Source organism: Convolutriloba macropyga, chromosome 5 (assembly GCF_964194025.1).
Source record: "Convolutriloba macropyga chromosome 5, txConMacr16.3, whole genome shotgun sequence".
In the NCBI taxonomy this organism is placed as follows: domain Eukaryota; kingdom Metazoa; phylum Xenacoelomorpha; order Acoela; family Convolutidae; genus Convolutriloba; species Convolutriloba macropyga.
This window is the reverse complement of record NC_134472.1, coordinates 45,232,855-45,257,066: the sequence shown is the minus strand read 5'-3', so window position 1 is coordinate 45,257,066 and position 24,212 is coordinate 45,232,855. Positions and strand designations below refer to the sequence as shown.

The 24,212-nt window shown below is 36.6% G+C and overlaps 1 protein-coding gene across 1 annotated transcript in view; it reads left to right on the top strand.

Annotated features, from left to right (window-relative positions):
* Window positions 1–24,212, top strand: part of LOC142339414 (cilia- and flagella-associated protein 184-like) — a 64,577-nt gene that overhangs the window by 14,026 nt on the left and 26,339 nt on the right. The window contains exons 2-5 of the mRNA XM_075389435.1: window positions 6,943–7,155; window positions 10,257–10,288; window positions 10,682–10,778; window positions 20,517–20,669. Coding sequence (XP_075245550.1) covers window positions 6,943–7,155; window positions 10,257–10,288; window positions 10,682–10,778; window positions 20,517–20,669 — 495 coding nt within the window. The remainder of the gene's footprint in view (window positions 1–6,942; window positions 7,156–10,256; window positions 10,289–10,681; window positions 10,779–20,516; window positions 20,670–24,212) is intronic.

The window sequence follows — 24,212 nt, the reverse complement described above, 5'->3', positions numbered from 1 at the left end:
CCGATTCGATTTGTACATTCCATGGAAGATGTCGTTCTTATCGGATTTTTATCCTTCTTGATTAGCGTACTACTACATCTAACTTATTCTCATCTTTTTCACAAATGAGCAAAAGTTGATAGAGGTTTTACTTTCCGAATAACACGAAGGACGAAGAATTAATACAAAACCGGTACAAGTTGTCGCATTAAATGACTTTGAATACCTACAAGAACATCCAGAACATCCCCTGCACAAATGCTCACTAGTACTACCACTCGAAAGCAAAACAGTTCGGAAACAAAGCCGAAGAAAACCTTAACAAACCTCGCACTCCTTACACAATTCTAAGAGACTACATCCGGAGACTGAAACTTAACAAAAAACCGACTATCAAAATTGATCATGTCAAATGGCCCGCAGCACCAAGTGAGACCATCTATACACATATACCGGAACTCCCACCGATATCCCATTACGGAGCGTATCCTCTTAGAACAATCAATACAGGAAACGTTAAAAAAAACTTGACGGGGACTCGAACCCTCAACTTTAGCATGAGAGTGCAGCGCGCTACTAATTGAGCTAAGTGGGACGGCCGCGTGGTCCGTAAAAATGGCTTTAAAAGAAAAGAAGTTAATTTTTTTAGCCTTCGCCTTTCTCTACCCCCTTACCCCTACCCTAATTAACCCTTACAGCCCTTTCCCAGATTTTTTCCACATTATGGAAGCACCTGGAACGCGCCGGTATTCAAACCCCGAACCAAGCTCACCGGTTAGAGATACTAAACACTGAACTAAGTCACTTTATATTCAAAGTTATCAATTATATTCACTTCTAATCTGTCGCAAATTAGAAATTTTGTGTCAGCAGTGAGCAAGGAAAAGCAAAATTTTAAAACTGAATTTTTTAAAAAAAATTACTATTTAACTACTTTTTGGGAAAGTCCTAAATATACCAGAGAGACCCATTCTCCCTCTGGGTAGTACCCCGCCATCATATTTGCGAAAACTTACTTCATAATTTTGATATTACTTGAGTATGAAACCGAAATTTTCACTACTTCAATTTACTCTTTGGAAAATACGAACAAAAATTTACAGAGCAATTCTGCTTAAAACTCCATTTATAAAGTCGGGTGTTCGTTCCCTACCTTTTTATCTAGCGAAGAAATCATTTTGAAAAAGAATTTACACTGACGCATTAAACCACGGAGTAAAAATGCAATTCCCAAAGGAAACTTTTCAATTATCGGTCAAAGCGAGAAAAAGAAGAAAATCGATTAACCCGGGAGGCGAACTGTCTATCAATCACAATTACAGCCTATAATGAACTACTAATCAACCCAACCAGGGAATGTTCCCCACAATCCCCATTATTCAAAATGTCAAATTTACACCACTTCCACTGCAACACTATCAATCATTCAAACTACTTTCCGCCTGCTACCTACCGGCAACTCTTTATTGCTAGTTGTTTAGTCTTCAAATCTGTTGCAATTTTCTTTGCGGATAGAAACTCGAAACTTATTTCAAATAACATTATAATCCAGTATATCAATTCAGAATTAGTTGAGCCGCGCATTAACACTACATTCAACGGCCAACCATATATGTTACAGAATGCCGCATTGCCTTTTTTACAGATGGTGAAGCAATAATTAGTACTAACATGCAACAGGACAATATTGTCAACAACATTTATTCAAGTTCTTTTATCCCCTTTACAGTAAATGAGACATCAGCCGTATGGCAACAAATCTTACAATGCATACAATCGGAAAGTAATTAATAATGGATAATTAATAATAAGTAATTAATAATTGATTTCTATCTAAATTCAGAAGTAGAACCAGTTGCAGTAGAACCATCGCAACCGACAATTTCTGAAAGTTCAAAAAGCCCTGACCCTACATCAGACCACGATTCTGCTGAATTAAATTATATTCCAATTTCTCCTCCATCACCAATTCCATTCTCAGATGACTGTATGTAAGTTTCCTTAAATATGTTCTATTAAAATTTTTATCTCATGTCTTATCCACCAACCCCAACTCTCACCACATTTGACCAATGAGAAGATACCATTCCGTACATTTGTCCAATTCCAACCTAATTTCCACTTTATGCTTACTTTCTTACTGAATTTGATATCAAACTTGAGGTCTTTTGTGAATACTTCATATTCCCCTGCAATACCTTATGCTTCTGGATTAATTTCCTTGATAATATCAAGACAAAAAATCACTTTGGAACCAGATCATCCAAATTTTCTTACCTTTTTGATTTTCTTACAGAACACCGAAGATGAATTAGAAAGCGAATTTTTTCTGTAATTTTATTTCAAAGCCTTAATTACTTATTCTTTCCCTGATATTTCTAAATCCTAACATCTAGCACCTCACCAATTTTAGCTTTCCTATAAATCATGACTACAATCATTTGGGACTAAATCCGAAACTACATCGGCCCAGAAGACATCGCCCCAAAACTACATACAAGCCACAACATCAGCGTTTGCGTTTAAGTCGGAATCCAATACAGGGAACGGTTTTTCAATGATTGTAATATTACAAAATGGAACCATCGTGATCTGGGCACACTCCCATACTGGCCTTCTCACAAAAAAATTGTTTTTTTTTGTACAACCTGGGAATACTACACTTATGTGTACCACTTCATTACTTCATCCCCAGGTACCCAACTAACCCACGAATACTGGCATTTTATTCAAATGGAAAATGACGACCCCATTGAGTTTGACCAGGTTGGCATCCGTGGATTCACCAAAATTTGCATACAATTGTTTTCTATTCATATTTTTATCAGGATTTGACTCATGAGTACCAATTGACTTTATGTAATTTTTTTTACAAACACCGCGAATTATTTAAGGTTTCACCCCTCTTATTATTTTCAATTTATCAATTCTATTCTTTACACCTCTGACCCCGGCAAAATCACTCGTGAGTCATAACTCGTGAGCACAATGAGCAAGCACCCCTAACAGAGCAAACTGTATTAACCAAACCATTTCCAACCATTACCAACAAAATTAAACATCCCAACCTCTTATCACTTCGAAGGGCACGCGACTTAAAGTCAAAATATTAACTGCTTAAACTACATACGACTCTGCAAAATAGCGACCCTAAAATGTCACGAAAAATCTCCAGAGCAAAACCAAACTAATACAGACAGGACCTTTACGGATTGCTCAGTACCAACAAGAAGCAATCCTTTCAACATACGTTGAAGGGGCACGGATTCGAAACAACAACCTCTCAAAAAAAGTTAACAAAGAACCTGGCAGTATAGTTCCAACCCTAAAAAAAATAAATAACTGAAAGTTGAACAACTCACTTATTCCATTGAAGGATACTTTGGAGGACGAAATGAATACACGATATTCTCCCCGCTGTCGTTCGACTGCGTTTTTGTTTCCCGTTTCCCACCCAATTTTCTTCGATTTCCTCGTTTATTATTTGTTTTTAAAATTATACCACCATTAGCAAAACTCTGCGCATGCTCGGTCACATCAGTAGCACCATAAATTGATATTTACCTTTCTTACGCCCATTCTAATATTATTTTTGTTTTTTTTTATTTGAAATTAGAGTTCTTTTCACCACTCCCTTACGCTCACCATGAGTAAACAATCCCAAATTCCGATCGACAACAACCTGATTCGATTGATCACGCGCCTCCCAGCCAGTCACTAACAACAAACCTCTTATAAAACTTAAAACAGCATGCGCACACAACAAAGTATAGCACAACACGTTATCTTTCGGAATGAAAAACGACACATCCTTTCCCAAACCACTTGCAGGAGGACCCCTTGCAATTAAATCCCTAAAATTTTGCTTAGTACCAATAACATTATTAAAATCCCTTGATGTCTGATAACTTCCACAAATTAGAAACAATTTTTCTCCACACAGCTTTTGCGAAGCACTATCATTCCCCCAATTTCGACATGTGCCGCCGTCCACCACTCATTCCATTGTACCATTGCATCTCTCCTTACACTAGTAAAACCGTCAGGCAAAATACCGCCCATCGACTGTCTCCACCTCTTTTCATCTGAGACTTATTAGTTTTTTTCCTATCGTAGTACTGATGTTTGAACTCGTTCATTTCGATTAGCAAATCTTGTCGGCCTCGGTTCATTCTAAACACGATAATTCTGCTTAAAAATAATTACAAAATATTAATACTAGCCTATCAAATCCTAAGTTGTTTTTAGTAATTAACGAACTTTTTAGTGTCCATACTTTGATGAAATAGAATATCCCTCTTCGTTATTGTAATTATTTGTTTTTACAAAGGTTCGATAAAATATCCAACAGTCGATGAAAAACACCGCTATTAAAGTTTGACCTCTTCGCAGTAAACGTATTCTGAATAACTTTATCAATAGAACAGTCAATCAGACTGTTCTTAATTTTTCCTCCAAAAAGTCCATTAGTGGCTGTCATTTACTGCCATGCCGAGAGAATTACTTCCGAAAACTCCATTAGTGACTGTCATTTGCGGCCACGCCGAGAAAACTACTTCATTACTTTACCTGCACTCGCACCGTGGAGTAAATGGAGCTGTCACACTTGAAAGATCACTACTATATTAATCTCCCTTGGAAAAATGCAAATAAACCCGGAAGAGATTATCAAACAACTGTCACGCTGATACAAATCTAATGAACGACCTCCCACTCTAACCTTACTCAACAAAAATAGAAAACTCATCACTTTATCCATTCAGCCTCAAATTTATCAGCAGATAGAATAGCAGTAAATAAACACAAATGAATTACCAGCCTGACCCCCCACAACTCTTCTCATTCGACGGGAGGCTCGCCTTGCTGATCAAAATGGGAATCCCGGAACCCGCAATCTACCGCACTTACGTGCAAATAACTTATGTATGTCAGGGCGAGCCAACCAATCTGGACATACTGCGGAAGGCAGTTCTTATCCCATGAAGGAGCCCCCTCATGCCCCACCTCAGGAGAGTTGTGAGTGGTCAAGAGGCCCTAAATTAGAATATATGGCCGCACCATTTAGTTATCAGAAATTTTTAATCTATTTTTCTACGTATTTTTAAAAAAATTTGCACGCCTTCATTTTCTTACTGCATGTGTACTATGCCTGCCACGACCAACACGAACATCATTGCAAAACTTGGACAAAATCGAGAACAAAATCTTCGATCCCACCATCTCCAACTGAACAAATATGGCTCCGATATGGCACGAAACTCACATCAACTTGGCCAACGCGAAATGTGGTAATCTTTTGACAACATACAGCAGTCGCGTTCCCCAGCTCAATTTCTTCACATCAGATGGGAAATTAAGAGAACAAATAAGAGTAAACAGAAAGTAAACTTTCATCATTTTGATCTGGAATACTCAATAAAAACTTAATACAAACCACTATTGATGTTGCTTTCCGTTTATACTTAGTTAGCTTAGTAAATCTTTTGACTTCGGCAATACCACTAATCAAGACCCACTTGGCACAGCACACTAGGCAACCATGTTTATAATTGTAAGATTAAAGGTTCCAAACCCATGGCCTCCACTTTTTCTAAAGCGCCGTAATATAACGATGCTGAATTTTGATTGGTTGAAAAAGAGTATTGTAAATTCATACAGCACGCATTTTTATCTTGAAATACACACAGACGATTCTGCTCAGTTCCGCTCAGTTGGTTACTTGGAAACTTGAATAAAACTTGTAGCAGAAAAAGAGCGTTTTTACCAAACCCGCTCTCCAATTAGCACTTAGCAAAAACTCGCAATTAAAAGCCTTTATTAGAAAGGAAATTGCAACGTTAACTCTGTCTTCATACCATTTAGCACTTGGCACTACCACCTACATAGCCGCCTCTAAAAAAATAGAAAAAGGTATAAGCAATATAGGAAGAGATTTATCATAATACCGATCAAAAGACAAGAGGAAATCGTTTAATTTATCCCAAAAACACTGAAATAAGGATTTCTAGAAATTATGAGATAATCTATTGCGCAAGAGTTGTTGGGAACGAAAAAGATCAGCTTGAAGTTTATTATGTCAACTGGAATAAAATGTACGACGCAGTTTTCGATTCTTTCCGTGTGGGTTTATTACAAATAGCTGAAAAATTGAATTACTGCTCAATATTGACCTCCGATGTTAGCAATTCGCTTCAAAATGCATTCGAACAAACGGAACAGTTCAAAAAAATGGATACAAAGGAAAGGGGACTGTTTGATTGATTTAATATGCTTCCGACTCGCCCAAAAAGAGATCAAAAATTCTTACCAGACCAGATTTTACGACAGTATTTCATAGTGTTAGATATCTGTTGCCCAATGAGAAGGGACAGAGGGATCAATTTTCTAAACTCGAGGGGAGTTGAGAAATTCGAGAAGACAAAAATGAAAAAGATGGAGAAATACTAGATATATGGAATGAACAAAAACAATGGACGATAACTTTTAATCGCTTTTTGAATTGAGCTAATAGATTCAAATTGATTCATGAATAATACAAAACCACGCGAATGGGTATTAATTTACCTACTATTTTTATACATTTTTTGATAGTCCCGCTGCTCTTAATGCGATATTTGCCTAAACAATTTTTTGTCTGATGGAATTGACGTTTCGTATATTTGAATGTCTTGACGTGATCTTGAAATTGCTCTTACGCAGATTTGGAGCAGGTGATCTCAAGGCTTGTATATAAAATAGAATCCTATCAAGTTTTATTCGAAGTCAACTCCCCCTTCCCAACTTACCAAAGTAACAATGCCTCTTGTTACCCTAAATTTTCGATTGTTTTGTATTCACGAACAATCGATAAGTCCAACTTCAGTTCCTTCAATGCTGTCATTCGCTTTGAAGTTTGGAGTTATCTTAGTCGAGAATTCATTATGTGATTGATATGAATGTTAAATTAAATCCTGTCTGCTGTAGAGCAAACAATTGCACAGATAGAGGGATCAACTGGTCAAGAAAATGAGAGCAAAAAGGAAGCGGAAGAAACGGCGGCTGCAGATGAATCAGGAGCTACTCAAGGTGGGGCAGAAGTCAGTGAGGAGGAATCTAAGGACATTGTTGAGACCATGGCTAGTGAAGACTTGGCCGATAATGCTGGCCAAGAGGAGAACAACGTCAAAACTGCTGCAGGTATTGAAATTTTTTACATTTTTCTCTACCCCTAAGCTTTAGGGAAAAAGGTGTGTAGACCTATGATTTACTTATTAATTGCTCTCTAACGATGGTTGTAGCAATTATATTAGTCTTGCTGATCTTTTTAATGCAATTTTTCGTACTACCAACTTTTCGTCTGATCGTTTTTTCGCCTGACCATTTGACTTTTCGTCCCCGAAAACGGGATAAACAGATAAAGCCCGGGGGGCATTAAATGCTCTTAGAGCTTTATGGCTTACTAGTCTTTAAGTATCCGATTCACCTAAATTGTTTGAGATTCATGAATTCATAGTGTGAAGGGCGGTTCTTAGAGTGAACCTTACCCTTCCTTCCTACCCAAAAATTTTCGAAGACTGTTTTCGAAGTTGGCCAGGAGTTGGCACATAATGCTACTGTTAACTTTTTTTGCCCTATTCTCTAATTTCATTGGTGCATTCTTAGCCTAAATAGGAATTTATGAGGGGAGCTATTGTCCTTCTTTTTTTTCTTATTTCTTCAGGATGTTTGTTACGACCATGTGACACTCACTTTAAATCCACTTGTTTATTCATGCATTTTTTATTGATTTTAGGAAGTTTTTTTCATGTGGTTAGATTTTGGTCGCGTGTGACAAATTGATTTCCGGTGGGATATTTGAGGGGACCTTTACAGTACATGAGTCTAAATCAATTGCAGTTATCTCAAAAATTTGGATATAATCTTTTAAAGTTTTTCGTAGGTCTCTTTTACCAATTATAATACTATGTTGGTCTTTTTTGCATTTGAACTACCGACTTTTCGTCTGATAGCTTTCGTTGTCTAACCATATGTCTGTTTGTCGTGAAACGGGGTATAGGCCGGTGGAGTGCATTAAGTCGCTGAACAGTTCTTTTGGAGCCTTGATAGTCTCTAATTATGCTTAAATTCGTGGTGTGAAAGGCGGTTTCTAGAATTTGGCCACCACACCCACTTTTCGACACCCACCAGTCCGCCTTCTTACTCCCTCTTTTCTGCCCTCCAACTCATTCAACCTGTAATCCCGAAAGCTCCCCTGAGACCCTCCAATCCCTTGATCTCCGCACCGCTTAGCTCACTCCGCTCCAGCACCCCATAAGGCGAGCCTCCCTAAGCCGCAGCTAACTACTGACAAAGCTAACCGGTCGATAGCCTTTTGAGAGTAATTTGACCGACGCCAGTCGGTTATGTTCTGTTTTTCAAGACTACAGGTCTTTGAAGCTATCGCTGATACTTTCTGGCAATCTGCCGGCTATATCAAACAATCTTTTTCACCTGACTGTTGGTGCTATATTTTTTTCTCCAATTAGTTCTATTATTATTCGAGACTTGTTAATTCACTCGTGTAGAGGTCCATCTGCAAAATAAAGGTATTGAATAGTCAAATGTACGTTACTGAATAAAATAACTGATTATTTCTAAAAAAAAAAATTTTACAGCTCGTTTGCTTACCTTCAAATCTCTTCTGAGACTTTAAAACTATTGTCGAACAAAGATTATAGAATTTATTTGGGCCTCGTTGGTCCTTTATACAATTAATCCACATATTAGGTTTTCGACCTTTTGATTTTTTTGAGTAACTGTTAACGCTTCATTTTCGACTTTTGCATGATCTCGACTGCTCTTTCAGAATTTTCAGCAGCTCAACTGGGATTGAAATCAAAAGTACGACAATTGTTTCCCCTCTGCTTGAGCTTTTCGTCCTTGAGTTTTTGCGTTGTTGTCATCTTAAGTGCTCTCTAATTCACAATTTTTAGCATGTGCATTAAAGTGGGAGCATTATCCCACTAAAAGTGAAGTTAATAGTACGACGGAATTTGTTTTGTTAATAGCCGCACAGCGATAGCTGGGGCTATTATTGGCCTTCTCTTGGTTTTTACAATTCAAAGAATTTGAATTGTATTGGGGCGCTGTCTTTTTTTTTAAGATCTGTTCACACATTTTCATGATTTTTGATGTCAAATTGGAGTAGTGATTTTGGTCACGCCGAAACAGGAAATGGAGCGAAAAAGCGAGTGGTTTTGCGGCGTGAATTTTTTTCGCTCTAATTTTAAAGTAGAGTGAGAATATGGTGTTTGAACAAAAATTCGCTTTATCGGTAGTGATTTTTTGTTCACATGCGGCAATTTCACTTTGATTTTTACTGTTTTTTCGATTTTTTGGATAGGATTTTTTTTCTAAATGATTTTTCCAATCCATTCATAGTCCGTTCTGGGTCTAATTTTCTGTTTAGTCAATGAAAATTCTTTGAATTGTACGTCAGGACTTGTCCTGCTATGTTTTTTTATTTCGTCGTGATGATTTTTGTTACGACCATATGACGTCACAGCCACTTTTTGTTCATTCGTTCATGCAATTTCAACTGAATTGCATGTGTGACGTAATTTTTCGCTCTTAGTGGAGCGAGTTTTTTTGTTCATGCGCGTGATTAAATTTTTGGTCACACTTGACTTACCTCACTCTCAAAATTGACTTCCTCACTTTGAAAATTGACTTTTATTTACTTTAATTCAAAGAGATAAGGTCAAATGGGTGTGTGTCACTCTAAATGAAGGTTATTTGTGATCAGCTAATAGAGGCAGCAATAAGTTATACAGATTTTTAATCAAAATATAACAGATCAGCCTTCAATGAAAAGACGAATTTTTTTGGTCTGTCTTTTTTACTGTTTTTTTAGACTGCCGTTCTACAAATCTATTGCGGCTATTTTCTGGCAATCTGCCAGCTATGTTTTGTTTTTTTTTTTGCAAATTTCTTCACTGTACGAAAAACTTCAAAGTTTCATATTCGCTTAATTCATTCTGCTAATTTCTCATTAAAAATTTTAATTTTGTTTTGAGCGAGCCGTTCTGAATTCGTCCAGCTCTGAATCTTTGTAACGTTTTTGTTCAAACATTTCGCCAAGCATTGGGTTGTTATTTGGTAGTTTTGCCTTCGAAATTTGCTTCCCGATTTAGGCTCAACCACCAAGTTTAATTCGTGTTTTGTTTTTCATTGATCTACTCATGCATAAACCAGCCGTGCATATGTGTTGATTTCAGAACGGTAAATTTCATTCAGTAACAAATAGAGTTGTGTTTTAGAAGGCAAAGGGGAAGAGCCAAAATTAGACCAGGTTTGTTCATCCACTTATGAATTTGTCCTCCTTTTTTATGAGGAACAGTTGGAGCCTTTTATGTGCTCTGCACATCATCATAAATAACACATCAATCAAGATGGAAAAGAAAATATGACCGCTTTTCTTTTGTAGCCATTTTTTTAAATAACTGGCTGATTGGTTTTCTTGAATAAAATTTGCGAAATATAATTTTTAACGATGACCGATAGATTTGCGCTGAGTGTTATGTACATCGTAAACCACTTTGTCGTCATTTTGTACATCGGGCTTCTGCCAATAGAGAGTTATTCGCGTAATCCATAAATCTATAGAGAATTTTCCTACTTTACCTCAAGGGAGGCAGAAATTTAGAGCTTATTTGTTGAGCCCGACTGGAACGTTTTTGTCCAGGGCGAAGGTGCAGCCGAAGAGGAGAAAGGGGCGCCTCAGACAACTGAAGGTGAAGGGGGAAACTTACAACCATCCATGGAACCGATTACAGAAGAAGGTAATCATGTTTTCCATTTAGTCTTATTGTAAAAGATAAAGAATAGCGGGTTGTGACTACTTCTGTCGTTTTTACCCCAAGCTTTGACTCGAGGTGTTCATACCTAAGACTAGGAGAACTGCAGACTAGCGTCTCAAGTACATAGGGCTCTTAGGTACTGATATTGGGTACTCGGAGTGGTGGCTATTTGGTACTTACCGTGCACTGGTCAAATATTGAACTGGTCAACTAAATTTCAATTTTGACAAATTCAGCATTCTCGAGTTCTCATACAAAAATACATATAATTCGTCTACAGAATATTTGCAAAAGGAATTGCCATCAAAAACGAAAAAGAAATTAAAGATCTCGGATTAATTTTTACGGCCAGCATGACTTGGAATTGTCACCTCGAAATGGCGGTAAAGAAAGGTTTTCAAAAACTGAATCATTTAAGAAGAGTTATACCCCGCACCACAAAAGAAACTGTCAAATGCACGTTGGTGAAAACATATATATTCTCTGCGGTCTTTTATGCGTCAAATGTCTGGAACACAGGACCACAGTATCTTCAACGCTTGGAAAGACTGCAGAGATCATGTTTAAAATGGATAACTTGCCGTTCTGTTCTGGGTGACAAAGAATACGTTGAGAGCCTAATTCGAAATCGCCTATTGCCAGTCAGTTATTTTCTAGTTCTTAACGACCTAATTCTGCTTAACAAGATTTTAGTGGGCTTAACTTCTATGAATGCGTCAGACTACTGGTCAATAACTTTTGGTTGTCCAAAGACCAGATCAAGTGAAAAGTTTTTTATTGAAGCGAGAAGAACATTTCGGAAACGTTCTGAAGATAATTACTTCAATAGAGTAATTTAATAGAGAATTACTTTAATTCAATAATTCTTTGTCTCAACTTAACAGTTTTGCTAACTATTCACCACCCAAAAATCCATGTCAGTTTCGAAGAGAAGTGAAGAACTTTTTGGAAGGGGAGGCATTGAAAAGATTCAAATATAAAAGTTACCCTTCAGGATGGAAAGTTTTCGAGAAGTTTTAATTATTGAAACTTGATTTCTCCCCTAATCTGGGGACTACCAAGCTGGTTGTAACCATGTTTGGTTGAATTCAATATTTTTATTTTTATTATTATTATTATTATTCAAACTCAAAATTTTTAAAGTGACTTAGGAAATAAAATGGTCGAACATAAGACAAAGCCAACCAATTCTGAGTCGGCTGAAGTGGTTGCTCAGCATGTACCGTTACTAGTAATAAACTCAATGTTGAAAAAAGCAGTCTATACAGTATTAACTAATGATCGCTTTTGAGCCTAATTTTTAAATTTTTCCATTCTATTAATAAATTAGAATATAAAAGAGCTTTGTGAGTAGCACTTGGGCACAAGCTCCCTTTTGCCAGGGCACCAAGTTCCTCGGGCGACTTAAGATTTCTGTTCTTACATGTACTAAGTGCGCATTTAACTCAACCTGCTCAGACGGTATTTTTAATTTCTCTCAAACGAAGTGTGTAGCAATTATATTAGTCCTATTGGTCTTTTTTATGCAATTTTTTGCTTCTATTTTTCGTCTGAGCCATCTAAATTTTCGTGCTTAAAAACGGGATAAACAAGAAGCGCCCAGCGGGCATTAAGTTTCATTAGATGCCCTTAGACGCGTTTAGTAGTCCTTAGTGTGATGAAGCTACTGGGAAGGCCGTAGTTTAAAGTTAAAAGGTCATTTTTAGGAGTTTTTGACCCGAAAATGCTGGAGTTTTTCGTGTTTTTTTTGTCAACCGTTGAGTTTATATTGTACCAGTCTAAAATTGAGGCTTGTTAAAGTTGATAAAGGTCTTTTGCAAGGCATAAGTACTTTTTTGACCATTTTAAGGGCCATATGTTTTGGTACTCCAAACAAAAACACGCAAATTTATAATAATTTTTCACAATTTTTTTTCAAGTATTTTGAACATTTTTACCATTTTTTGAGTTTTCAGTCCTAGGTGTCAAGGAACCTCCTCTAGGGTTTTATAATAGATTTCTGCATAGTTTCTACTGGTAGTAGAATTGTTTTCAACATTTTTACATCACAAATTTTAGCATTGATTTTTACAAAACTTGCAATTTTTTACTTTGACTTTTTTATCATAATTTAGGTTTTTCCAGCCCCAGGTGCCAGAAAAACTCCTTAAAGGTTTTATAATAAGTTACAAAAAATTTTTTATTGGCCACGAAGTAGTTGTCAACTTTTTAATATCACAAATTTTAGCAATTTTTTGATAAAACTTGCAATTTTTGCAGGTTTTTTTTTAAAAACTTGTCATTTTGGTCTCTCCAGCCTCATCAACCGAGGAACCTCTATAGTTTAATAATAAGTTACTACATAGTTTCTAAGTGTAATGGAATGTTGTTCAAGATTTTAACATCACGAGGTTCAGCATTTGTTTGATAAAATTTGTAATTTTTCTTACCTTTTTTGTCATTAATCCGGTTTTTTCAGCCTCAGGGGTCAGAAAACCTCCTGGAGGTTTTGAAAATAAGTCACTGGAAAATTTTTGTCGGTAATGGATTAGAGTTCAAATTTTTAATCCTCATTTTTTGATAAAACTTTCAATTTTATTCAGGTTTTTTGAAATTTTTTTGTTATTTTTTTGGCTCCACCCTCAAGAGCCAAGGAAACTCCTCTAGTGTTCGATAATAATTACTGCATAGTTAATAGATGTAATGGGATGTTTTTCTTGAATTTGATATCACGATTTGAAGCATTTAAAAATATATATATTTGCAGTTTTTTCAAGGTTCAAGAATTTTTTTTTTCAAAATTTGGAAAATTTTTAGGTTCTAAATTTATGGATCTTTATGAGCCAGTGAAACTTTTTAAGGCTCGAAATAGGGATACTAGATAGCCTCTTGAGACAATTGAACGTTTCTGAAGTTATTGAATCACGAATTTTAGCAAGATTTTGTTAAATTCTGCAATTGTTTTTAAAATTTTTTGTCCTTATTATTTTTGTCTTTCTGAGTTTAACGATCATTACTGGCCAACGAAACTTTTTAGGACTTGCAAGTGGATTATATGACAGAACTCCAGAGAGAAAAATGGCTTTGAACATTTTTTTTCACCGTAAAATCTGGAGTTTTTTTGAATTTTGCACTTTTCACTATTTTCCATTTGATTTAATTACCTTACAAGGCTAGAAAACTAGAAGTTGCAGAGTCGACTCTATTAATAGAAAATATTCCGAGCTCTCTCTCTCTATCTCTCTGTCGGTTGGAGTTTCTCTCCATCTCTCTCTCTCTCTCTCTCGTTCACGTTTTATCTCTCTCACACTCTATCTCTGTCTCTTTCCTGAACTCAGTTGATGCCGCACTTCAGCTGCTGTTATGTGGCGTGATGTCATCATCTATTGCCCTCATGAGCGCTGAATTATAGTAGAATTATTCTATCATAAATGAATTAACTGGAAGTTTTTAGGAAATACTTGTTAATTGCTCTCAAACGAAGTTTGTAGCAATTATTTTAATCTTGCTATTTTTCGCTTGACGGATTTTTCGTCTGATCCATGACTTTCATTTTCATTAACGGGATAAAGAGGTAGCGCCCAGTTTGCATTAAGTTTTATTTGAGCCGTTCATCCCACTATTAGTTCCAACCAATAGAGCAGGCTGAAACGGCAGATCAAATAGGTATTATCGGAAGTAACGTAGAAATTTGAAAACGTGAATACATCGGTATCCTCTACGAATTGAGCAAAATTAGAGAGCTACCTCAATCACCCTTAAACACAACAGAGGTACCGTTGAAAATCCGAGTGGGATCAATCTTTGCAAAATTTGAGTAATTAGAATGAACCTAATACCTAATTAGAGTGATACCTAATACCCAAAATCCTAGCACTAAAACCAGACCGAAAATCTGAACAAAGCACTAAAACACAGACTATAAAGGTCAAATTTTGTGATAGTGTTCGGCATTAGAAAAGAGCCTCAACCCTTTAATATGACCAAGGAACAGTCTCCGACGCCTTTTTCTCGGACATGCACACTAAATCAATACTCTAGCCGTGACCTTCCGAATTGAAAACCGACGTCGGGATAGGTAAACTATCATTTAACCAGCAGTCGAAAAACAGAATTCTTCATGCTTGTCGTCAAAACTTATATAGCTTCCCATCAATTAACCCGGGAAGTGCTCTCCTTTTTTATTACGGTTTAAAATAATCTTCGTAGAAGCCATCGTTGACAATGAAAACTTCATTTCTGTCCCAAAGAAAATTTGATATATGGAATGCGACACAAATGCGAACAATTTACCCAACATTACATTTTAGTATTTCAACTTTTCTACTTAAATTACCAATGTTTTTTTTACAACCCCTACATTTAAAATTGGACACATTTATTTAGACAAAGATTTTTTGATGTTTGTAAAATTGCCCTCGACACTTCTCTGACTTCATTTTGTCGAAAATCGAAAGTTCTCGACCCCCACAACCAATTACTACCTCTTGGATTTCACCCTTAAACTGAACACAATAAAGTTAAAAGGAAATGGGAAACAAAAACGACTGAGTGCACGAATAAAAGAATTGGCGAAAAAACTAAACAACATACTGTACTTACCGTTGAAAACAGTCTCTACAGTTGCAACCAATACAGCCAACGGAAACAACGAAAGTCAAGTATATGAATGGAATTTCCCGAAAAATCGAAACAATTTGTTCATTTCTTAACTATTGATTTATCATTGAAATTGTTTAATGTTTGTTATGTAAACAAGCCTCATCATCACTAACACAGATAGTTAAGTTGAAGTTAAGTTGTTAAATTGAAAGTCTTAAAAATACTTACTTTTATATCTCTAAGTTCGCTGAGGAGAGAAAATACTTGAAGATTGTCGACCCAGCTCCGATTGTTTCACCGCTTGGAAAATCCTGAAACAACTTAGCAAAACTGAGCATGCAAAAATATAAAATATCTAATTGAAACAATTTGATTCTCTACATGTAAGAAGAACGAAACACGTTAGTACGAATCAATTAGGTATAACCGAACGAACCGTTAAAAAACTTGAACTCTTTAGTAGCCTGGACGATTGAGCAAAATTAGAAAACTGCCTCAATCAGACTTTAACACAACGGAGGTACCGCTGAAAATCCGAGGGGGATAAAAATTTGGATAATCAGAATGAACAGGAGTCATCAGAATGAACAGGAGTTATACCTAATATCCAAAACCCTAGAACTAAAACCAGACACGAATCAGAGCAAAGGTCTAAAACACAGCAAAGGCAATCGCGAATATTGCGAGAGAAATTAAAAACATATTTATTAAACGCACAAAATGACTTCAATTCTATGCCTCGGAAACTCCAGATGGTGTTGAAGCAATCAACTAACAGGTGTTAGAAAGCTTATCTATGATGAACTGACGAATTTCAAACGCGTGGAGGAATTAAGAGCTTCAGAAAACAGTTAAGATAGTAAAACCTTCTTCAATTAATTTCAATGGATTGAAACATTTTGATCTTTGTCGAATCCAACACATATTGTCTTAATATTGGTTGCACTCAGAATTCTCTATAAAGCTATACCCTGGCCCTGACAGGCTTCTTTACTCTAAGATGTTAAGTTCACCCAAATATGACTCATTAGGTGAATTGGCACAACAGTTTTATGGAGTAGTAACAATGCTGCCAATCAGTCGCTACTTATGGCCTATCTTTGTTAAACGCAAACTTATTGGGAACTACGAATTCTGCCTGACCAAGAAAAATATAACAAGATATCAGAAGTTATTATACAATATCAGCAACCTTTCAATGGGCAAGTTAGCAGATGCTGGCTGGACACCTTGAAGGGGTTTTTAAAAAGTAGATGGAAGCCGTGGACCTTTTCAGTTTCAATTGCTTTCTGAAAATCAATCTAACTTCCTGCACTAACTTTGCTTCTAGAATATATGCAGTTCAGGAGCTCCCCCATGCTCTAAACAGGAGCGTGCGTTCGTGTTTTGAGCTCCTTTATGCGATTAAAAACTATCACTTATAAATGCTGACAAATGTTTTCAATACGCTGACGACATTGCAGTTGAGGCCTGCGATAGACTAGATTTAAACATTTTGTGCTTTCTTTGGCATCTATGATTCTGATGTGATCCACCAAATATGCTTTTTCGGACTGCGCCAAATACGATGTCTCAGAATCACAAGAACATGTGAAAGCCTAACACGTATAACACAATATCGAAACATACCTGAAAACTTTAAAATGCCTAAATCAGCTAAACAAGTGAAACGAATGATTGTGCTCGTTTTATAAGCCTTTTTAACCGCCATATCAGAAAAACTCATGACATTTTACAGACTCTGAAGAGGGAATCCAGTTTGAAATCGAAGATCACGTCTCGATGCTGACAAACGTGAGGCAGGGTCTTGAAACTATGTCCTGCATGTGATGACGGTAGCCAAAATTTAATAGCCAGAAATCTTTTATAATGTCAGATGCTTCCTTCTTTGCTACTTGATACAATCTTATGGAAGAAGAATACACGATCGATGAAGCAAACGAAGTAACATAATTCCACATCAGTAGCATTTGGATCAAAATTTTACAATTCGATTAAAGCTCTCAAAAGAAGCCGAAGAATCCTCTCCGTTCACTTCTCCATTGGCACTTCCGGAAATGTCAAATGTCATTAACTTTTGGGATTAAAGAACTATTGCGGATATTTACTTCCTTTTGTCGAAAATCGAAAGTTCTCGACCCCCACAACCAATTACTACCTCTTGGATTTCACCCTTAAGCTGAACACAATGAAGTTAAAAGGAAATGGGAAACAAAAACGACAGTGCACGAATAAAAGAGTTGGCGAAAAAACTAAACATACTGTACTTACCGTTGAAAACAGTCTCTACAGTTGCAACCAATACAGCCAACGGAAACAACGAATCAATTAGGTATAACCGAACGAACCGTTAAAAAACTTGAACTCTTTAGTAGCCTGGACGATTGAGCAAAATTGAAAACTGCCTCAATCAGACTTTAACACAACGGAGGTACCGCTGAAAATCCGAGGGGGATAAAAATTTGGATAATCGGAATGCCCCTCAGTCAACCCGTTGGATCTGAGCCTTCGAATAGAAGATTATGGAGAAATAATCCCCGGTACAACAGTTTTAAGGAGCTACGAGATGAAATGACAGAAATTTTTAATTGCTATTGAACGCAGTTCATAGCAATTGTTGTAAACGTGTGTGTCTTTTTACGACTCGAAGAGGAGTATTGATATTCTACAGGTTTTTACGACTCGAAGAGGAGTATTGATATTATACAGGTTTTTACGACTTGAAGAGGAGTATTGATATTCTACAGGTTTTTACGACTCGAAGAGGAGTATTGATATTCTACAGGTTTTTACGACTCGAAGAGTATTGATATTCTACCGGCTATGTTTTTTTTAGCAGAAAGCAAGTTTGTTCATGACTTGAATTTTGACTTCTTTCTATTCGAGCTTTCACCTCCGTTTTTGATTGTTGACTTCTGGTTTCGAACATTGGACTTTAAAAATAGCTTAGTTTGTAATGTTAGCAATTGGTACCAACCCAACCCCCCCCCACGCCCCCAACTTACCTGCCCCCCCCCCCCCCCCCGCAACGTACCCAACCCCCCCCCCCCCCCACCCCAACCACAACGCACCTCCCCCCCCCCCCCCCCCCAACCACAAGGTGAAGAGGTCAATTTGAGAAAATTTGATCCCATCTAGTTACCTACCCCCCCCCCCAAAAAAACTCCCTACCAACCAAACAACCCCCCCCCCCCCAGCAGCACCTACCCACACCCCTGAACTGAAAAAATTTTAACGCTTTTTATGTTATATTGGTCTACTATTTCTATTATTTCTGGTGTTTTTTTTCGATATTCTTGATTTTGTCCCAGTTAGGGTAGAGATTATTTTGCACGACGATTCGATTCGTTTCCGGTATTCTACCGCCTATGTTTTTTAATGCAAATCTTTCGCTTGACAATTTTGCGCTTTTCTTCTAGAACATTCTTTGACTTCTCAAGTGACTTTTTCACGCTTTCGTTAATCATTTTTGAGTGATCTGTAGTGCTCCGAAGTTGCTAATATCGGTTGCGGCGTAGCAGAATTAACTGAATTGTAGCGCAGTGGATAATGAGGATGGTCATGGATGGAGAGGTCAGTGGTTCGAATCCCGGTGGGGTCAAAGAATTTTGCACCCATAAAGAAAAATTGATCTAGGCTAGAGCCCCTGATGAATTAATTTGCCTCGCCTGTCTTTCTAGAGCAATTCTTCCGACATTTGTCGGTTTATGTTTGCTAGTGTTGATGAAAAGGTGTTTAATGAGTTTCCTCAGATACAAGAAGTACAACAACAAAGGTCAATGCAATTACTCTTGAATGTGATTTATAAAGACGGATACCAGGGTATATACGTATATAGGGTGGGAAAACTCATAACAAATGCCAAGCATAATGTAAAGAAAACCAATTAAAATAACGCAGAGTGAGTGCACTGAATGAGACTCCGACCAATTGATCCCCAATAGCATTTCAAGGATCTGAAGACAATCGATCCATGACAATCGAGCCATCCAAAAATTGAGCTTGAAATTCAGAAGAGCAAAAGAGATTACTCACTGACGACCCTGTGCCAAATTACATAAGCCAGGACAGCATGATCTTGCCACGGACCACTACCAACTCAAAATTGGTTAGATACAATTCAAATGTTCAAGCAACAAATTATTTGCATGATGAAACATCTATAACTTTTTAAAATGTGGAACAGAAACAGGGTAGGATCCCGATGCATTTTTTTAATGGCTCAGTACCTACCGTCCGAGGTGAGACACCGAAATCAATAGGCACAAAAAACTATGCTCTGAAATCACAGCGTGTTTTCGAAGACTGAAGCGCGATTTGGATCAAACCGTCCGTAAATTCTGCGACAAGGAGACCCTATATTTTTAGCTAAAAATTTTGTTGAGAACGACAAAGGAAGAAGAGCCAGTCGTTATCTTAAGCCGGAAATAGAAATTGTTTTGGGACCTTAGGACTGAGATTAAAGCAATGACACTCCATAAAGTGCTACAGGTCTCTCAATGAGCAACGATAATTTATTGTACTACTGGGACACAACATTTGAACGCCTGTACACATTTTTTGGTACAAGCAGATCATTCTGGTTTTGGATATGGAAATATACACCCAATGATACAAGCGGTGGCATTGGCAACCCGACGTCAAAGACAGATATAATTACAATGAATCTTCAAATCCCAACGGCACATCGATATCTTCTAGCTATTCGTCAACGACCGAACTTCATTCAACTTTCACTAGAAACAATCGGTCCTCAAGAGGATCGGAAAGAGAACTGTTTGATCCTGGACTGACTGTTAATTAGAGAAGTCCTGTAGTACCGCTCACAACCACTGATCTATCCCGTTTCTTCATATAGCACTGCCAAATAACTTGGAATTTAATTTGTCGAAATCCGAACGATTTGCCTTGAACCAAGCACTCGGAGAAACTTAGCACAATTTTTTTAATCAAATTGCATTAAATAGACCGCTAGCTAGACTAAAATAACATAGAGAAACCTAGCAGCAGGACTCTAGCGCTGGGCGATGCCACAAATCTTATTTCTGACAAATTAAAACTTGGTAATTTTCGAAACAAAAGAACTAAGACAACTTTGACACTTGCGAATATCCTTTTATAATAATTTACCTGTTTAAGGTGGAGAGACAGGTCAACTGGATGGTGGTGAAGAAACCACGGCCATAGATCACCCTTCTCATGATATCTCGTCTGAAGTGCTGGGCGATCCGAATGTCGGTCCACCGGAGCGCATTGACACCAAATCTCCAACTGACATGGGGCGGGCTAAAGGTAACCGATTTAGCAACAAATTGTGAGGGTTAAGATTGCTCGCGCATGTTGGCTGCTTGTTAATAGTTTGACAGCATTTAACGATTTTTTACAATTCGTAATGGGTTGTTATAATATTTCTACTCAATATTGGATTATTGAACCTTGACTCAGCATGATCAAGTACTTATTTTTTGAGCACCGCGTTTTTAATAGCCGCGAAGCGATAGCTGAGGCTATTATTGGCCTTCTCTTGGTTTTTTATTTATTTCGTCGTCATGATTTTTGTTACGACCAGATGACGTCACCACAACTTCAAATCTGCTTTTTGTTCATTCGTTCATGCAATTTCAGCTGAATTGCGTGCGTGACGTTATTTTTCACTTTTAGTGGAGCTAGTTTGTTGTGCATTTGCGTGATTAAATTTTTGGTCACACGTGACTTACCTCACTCTTAAAAATGACCTCCTTACTCTGAAATTGACTTTTCTAATTGAAGGTTATTTAAGAGCAGCTAGTAGAAACAGCAATAAATTATACAGATTCTTAATCAAAATTTAACATCTCAGCCCTTAATGAAAAGAATAAGTTTCTTTTTCGGTCTGTATTGTTTACCATCTTTTTTAGACTACAGATCTCTGAAGCTATTGCGGCTATTTTCGGGCAATCTGCCAGCTATGTTGTTTATTTATCCATTTGAATTAAGTCATTTTGACAGCTAATGAAGACTTGTTAGTTCAAATGATAATTGCTACGTGTTTCTATAAGTACAATTAATCTATCTGGGGCATATCTAGGCTTTTTTAATGCCCCTTTTCAAACACATTTTCCGAAGATGTCTGACTATCGTTTTTGTTTAGCCCAGTGTTCATCGCTCTTGATAATTTTTCTCTGCTGTATGAATCTTTTGAAGCGATATGAGTTGAAGCATATCACACATTTTATTGGTCGGTTATAATTTAAATTTTTAGATTAATTATAACTTGTATGCTATGCTACCATGTTTTTTATAGAAATTCTTTTAAATATTAATAGCCGCGAAGCGATAGCGGCTTTTATTGGGGACATCGTGGTTTTTTTACGACTCGAAGAGGAGTATTGGTTTTCTTAAGGTTTTTTACCGGAAGTACTATTCGTTCAGACGCTGTTTTGACCTAAAAGCGAAAGTGAGAAAAATAGCCGTGTGAACTAACTTTTTCTGAGCGAGAGTTTTTTTGATCATGCGCTGCCTTTAGTGAATGACTTTTTGACTTTGAAAAGTAGTTTTTGACTGAATGGGACATATAGATAACCAATTTCAGCCGTTTTTTCGTCTAAGTGGACCAGTTTTTTTTGCTTGTAATTTGTTTTTTTTTTCTGGAAATGCCTTTTATTTGATTCTATATTAAACTCTAAACCTCGGAAATTGATACCACAGCGTATTGCAGAGCCTGAAAATGCGTTTCAAGTTCAAAATTGGCACATATTTCTTGCTTTTTTGTTAATTTTTAGGCGTTTTTTTTCTATTAATTTCTTCATTTTTGGGTCTTTCAGCCGTCTTTTTGTCAGTTTATATGGCAACTTCTCTTTGATAATTCATGTTCTCAACGCCTCTTTTTACCTCGATGTAATCTTGTTTTTATAAAATTTTTCATATGCTAATCCGATTTTGGTATTTTTTTCCAATTTTTCTGGTTTTTTGTCTGTATTTTGGTTTTAATTACTAGAAATAGTCTTTTTGCGCATCATGAAGGACTTAAATTTTGTTTAGACAAAAGTTCAGTCATTTGTTAGAGTTAAGTTTTTGAAAAACAGTTAGAATTTTTTTCATCAATGCAGTTGTAAAAGTTTTACGACCATTTTTTTGCAAAAATATTTCAATGTTTCGAATGTTTGAATTCTGCTTTTTTTGTTCTGTTTAAGAAGATGGATCTTTGTCTCGGTTGACGGGTTGTCTTTTCGATGTCTCATATGCTGAACAATGAAATAAATCTATTCGTTTTTCTTGATTTTTCAATTTGATTTTTAACTTTCAAATATCAAGAATGTGTATTTGTTACGGCGTTCCTTACACTGTGTCCATTTTCTTCACATTCTATTTGTATCATTCTAGATTTGTCTTGGCACCTACATTTTTACTGGTTATGTCGATTTTTTTTTGTCAAAAAATTGAATGATTTAAGCTTTTTTCGTTACTTCTTTGAGTTTCGTCATTTCTTTGGTTTGCTGTACAGAGAGTTTCCTAGAAAATCTTTTCCAAAATTTCAACTTATTAGTATCTATTGCAATTTTTTGGCCTTGGTATTGATATTAAAAAACTTTTTGCCTTTGAATATTATTTTGTTGCTTATGTCTTTTCTATCATTAATTTAATTTGTGGTCGAGCATATATGCAACAAAGAAGAAGTATGTATTTTTTGTCTAAATTGCAGTGATTAGAAATTTAAATATAGTGTCTTTCTGATTCTTCAATTTGAGCATTCTTTTCTGAAAAATTTAACTTCGTGTTCTAAATTATTATCTTCCGTTTGCTTTCGCGATCTTTTCGAGATTAGAGTCACGATTTATTTGAGGGCAATTGATAGCCCTGTGAGATTTTTCAGCCGGTCAATATTCTGACCATCCTAATTTTTTGGAGTTTTTTAATGTTACCAAACGTTTTCAATTATATAAAATTTTGCTGTCTTTTGTTTCTCTTGGTGACAGTGGTTCAAATTTCACCGATTTTTAGATCAGACCTGGGGAGGTAATGAGTTATTGGTTTAATACAAAAGGTAACGGCTTCAGCTGCAATTCCCATTTTTTGTAAAATTGTGACGCTTCGAGTGGCCTCAGGAATTTTGCCGGCTATATTTTTTAATTCGTCGTCCCCATCGATGATTCTTACGACCTGACTTCTTAGAATTGACTTATTCAATGACTTCAGTGAATTCTACTGCTTTGCGGTTAGAATTTGAGTGCGCGACGTCATTTCTGCGTTTAGGTCAATTGCGTGACTTACCTCACTCAAAAAAAATGACTTCTGAACTCGCTTATGGAACTTTAAATTTTATGAACATTTAGTAGTTAATAGTGTGCATCTAAGTAGTGCCAAACTTATATGCCCTCATTCTTGATTATTAATCTTAAGTTTTTGATTTCGAATATCAATTTTGTAAAAGCTCTTGTGGGGCTTTTTCCTTATAGACCGTATGTGTCATAAAATTGACAGTCCGAGTCTATCCCAAAAAATCTAGTGGTCTATTAACGGAGTTGTGGTCGATCTGTCTATCTTATTGCTTTATTTGTTTCAATTCATGGAAGGCGACAAGCGTCTATCGGGGCTATTTTCCGGCAAACGGCTGGCTGTTTTTTTAATTCAATATTTCGCTACGATAGATACTTTTGCCATTCTTGCAAGGATGATGTTGAGGCCAAAGCAACAGGTGAAATTTATCTGGGATTTGATTTCCAACTGCTCATGAACACAAAAGACAGACTCAGTGAGCGAACTCAAGATGCGCACATATTTCTAGTCCCCTATCCCCTCGTAAAATCAAAAAAATTCATAAAGGCAACAACAATTTACCTAGAGGGTTGTTTTTTA